The sequence below is a fragment of the Perca fluviatilis genome, chromosome 9 (genome assembly GCF_010015445.1).
Source record: "Perca fluviatilis chromosome 9, GENO_Pfluv_1.0, whole genome shotgun sequence".
Classification (NCBI taxonomy): Eukaryota; Metazoa; Chordata; class Actinopteri; order Perciformes; family Percidae; genus Perca; species Perca fluviatilis.
Window position 1 is genome coordinate 4,108,567 of NC_053120.1, and position 2,804 is coordinate 4,111,370.

The following is a 2,804-nucleotide window of genomic DNA, read 5'->3' on the forward strand; positions in this document are numbered from 1 at the left end:
CATTAAATTGTAAACAGAAATAATCGATTATGAGCCGGCCGATTATCGATGCAGCATCGTCCACGTCCACGATTCCATGCATCGGTTATTTGATTAATTTCAACAGCTCTACTGTGTATAGGTTTTAAGTGGACTACTATGTTTTTGTTATGAATGGATGGATGGACTTTGCTTTGCCACTTTCTGGTGTGACCCGGCTTTATCCCTATGGCTCTACAACCTTGTCAAACACACTGTTATGGGTTTGGTGCGTTTTGTCTTATTTTGGTGAACTGCTTTTTGTATTTTTGCCCCGTTTCCTGTTTTATTTTGATGGTAATGCTTTCTGTCTTGTCTTGTTTAGCTTCCTGTGTTTTCCCGCCCTTGTGATTGCCCCAATGCAGTGATTTTCAACCACTGTGTGTGAGAAATTATCCGATTTTACTTAATTGGTCCAACAAAATTTTTTTTTATTGAGTTACTGCAAATAATTTGCCATTGTTGCGCATCTGTGGCTGCAATGTGATGACTGGCAGAGAAATGAAATACTATTCTGTATCAGTAGGTGGCAGTATATAGCGCAATAATGACCTTGTTGATTTAAGACAATAGAATTACTGCCACCTTTTGCGCGCGCATCCCGCTGTGACAGGATGCAAGCGCAGTAGGGCCGAGATCATCGATGTAAGCCTGCACAAGCGATGGATACATTTTTAAAAAGGATAAATGCAGATTCTGATCTTATTAGGCTGCAATGTGTCATTTTGTAACATTTTTGGTTGGTTTTAATGTAAAAAAATGTGCCGTGGCTCAAACAAGGTTGAAACACACAGCCCTAATGTGTTTCCCCTGTTTCCCAGCCTTGTGTTGTGTTTCCATGTTAGCCTGTGTATTTAGTCTTGGTGTCAGATCATTTCGGTTGTTTGCAGTTCCCTGTGTCAGCGTGCCGTTCGTTTCTCGGCCTGTTTCCTGATTTTTCTTCATCTCGTTTCTTCGGTTTTTTTTGTTCTGTTTTCTGTATTTTGTTTTTTGTTAAATAAATAGTCAAGCTCACCACGTCTCCTCCATGGCCTTCCCTGCATTTGGGTTCAACCTTCTCCATCATCACAACACACACCAAATTACATTTTGTCCAGAGTTCCCTGCCAAACCTTGACTCCTCCGCCTCCATAAGGGACCAACCACTGCTACTCTGGGACGGGAAGGGGATGAAACCGGCTACCGTATTTTCCGGACTATAAGTCGCACTTTCTTTTCCTACTTTTGGCTGGTCCTGCGACTTATAGTCATGTGCGACTTATATATCAAAATATATATAATTTAACATGTTTTTAAATGTTAATTCATACTGAAAACATTATCGTCTACAGCCGCGAGAGGGCGCTCTAGGCTTGGGACGACTAGAACGCTGCTGCTAAAGACAACTGAGAAAGAAAAGAGATAACAAACTGCAGGTAGTAAAATATGCAGCTGAAAAACGGCAATGGAGCAGCAGAAAGAAAGTTTGGAAATGAGGGAGAAACTTGTGAGGGAGACTGGCGAAAAGGTGACTCTTACTGCAGTGAAGAAATCAGAGAAAGCTAATCGGCTAATCGGCTAATGGCGGGCTGAAAGCGAGATGGCTGAACATCGTGCTGCCGGGAAGGGGCTGGTCAACGGTGCAGTTAGCTACGTCTCCACGCCCTGGTAGCTGGTCGTTCTGTGTGCTTTTGTATAGTTGAATAACTGTTAATGTGTTACGTTACACCTACCGTATTCAGCCTGTTGATCTGTGTGCTATTGTGTACTTGACAGATGAAATGGGCTGTTTTTTGGTCTTGGATTTTGTGAAATAAATTTCTAAATAAATGCGACTTATAGTCCGGTGCGACTTATATATGTTTTTTTGACTGATTTCGACTTATAGTCCGGAAAATACGGCTATATAATATATAAACGGCAGTGGTCGTGACTGACTGCTCACAAACATGGACCTAAGCAGTGACCGACACAGTGTGTTGAGGAATGTTACAATAGTTAATCTGGTTGTTGTTGTTGTTGTTGTTTGTTTTTTTTGTCTTTTTCTTAAGAGCTTTTTTTGGAGGGAGGGAGGGAGGGAGCTGAGAGATGAATGGACGATCAGCAGCACTTCTGCGGTAGCTGGGCGGGCTTGTCGGTCAGTCTGGTGGTCTTGGTGCCGGGAGGCGCCGGGACCTCCACGTCCACGCGCTCCGACATCTTCACGCAGATGATGTCCACGAGGCGCTCGAACACCTGCCGCACGTTGATGTTCTCCTTGGCGCTCGCCTCGTAGTACTCGAAGCCTGCAGGAGGACACGGCACAGAGGTTAAACCGCACGGTGTGGCTCAGCGGTTAGCGCTGCTAGCCTCACAGCAGAGTAGACACCGCAGAGTTTGAACCCCCGGTCCGGGCTGAGCCTTTTCTGTGTGGTGTTTCCTCTGGCTGCTTGGCTTTTATTCAGTCATGAAGAAATGCATGCTACAGGTTACTAGGACTACAGTTCAACATTAGCCCTGTGTGTGTGTGTGTGTGTGTGTGTGTGTGTGTGTGTGTGTGTGTGTGTGTGTGTGTGTGTGTGTGTGTGTGTATGTGTGTGTGTGTGTGTGTGTGTGTGTGTGTGTATGTGTGTGTATGTGTGTGTGTGTGTGTGTTTGTGTGTGTGTGTGTGTGTGTGTGTGTGTGTGTGTGTATGTGTGTGTGTGTGTGTGTGTGTGTGTGTATGTGTGTGTGTATGTGTGTGTGTGTGTGTTTGTGTGTGTGTGTGTGTGTGTATGTGTGTGTGTGTTTATGTGTATGTTTGTGTGTGTGTGTATGTGTGTGCTTT

At 44.5% G+C, this 2,804-nt stretch overlaps 1 protein-coding gene across 1 annotated transcript in view; it reads right to left on the bottom strand.

The window, feature by feature from the left end:
• Positions 1-2,804, bottom strand: part of rab3b (RAB3B, member RAS oncogene family) — a gene marked incomplete in the record, with an annotated part of 18,858 nt that continues 16,054 nt past the window's right edge. Inside the window, 1 exon segment of the mRNA XM_039810243.1 lies at positions 1-2,282. Within this exon segment, the coding sequence (XP_039666177.1) occupies positions 2,098-2,282 (185 nt within the window).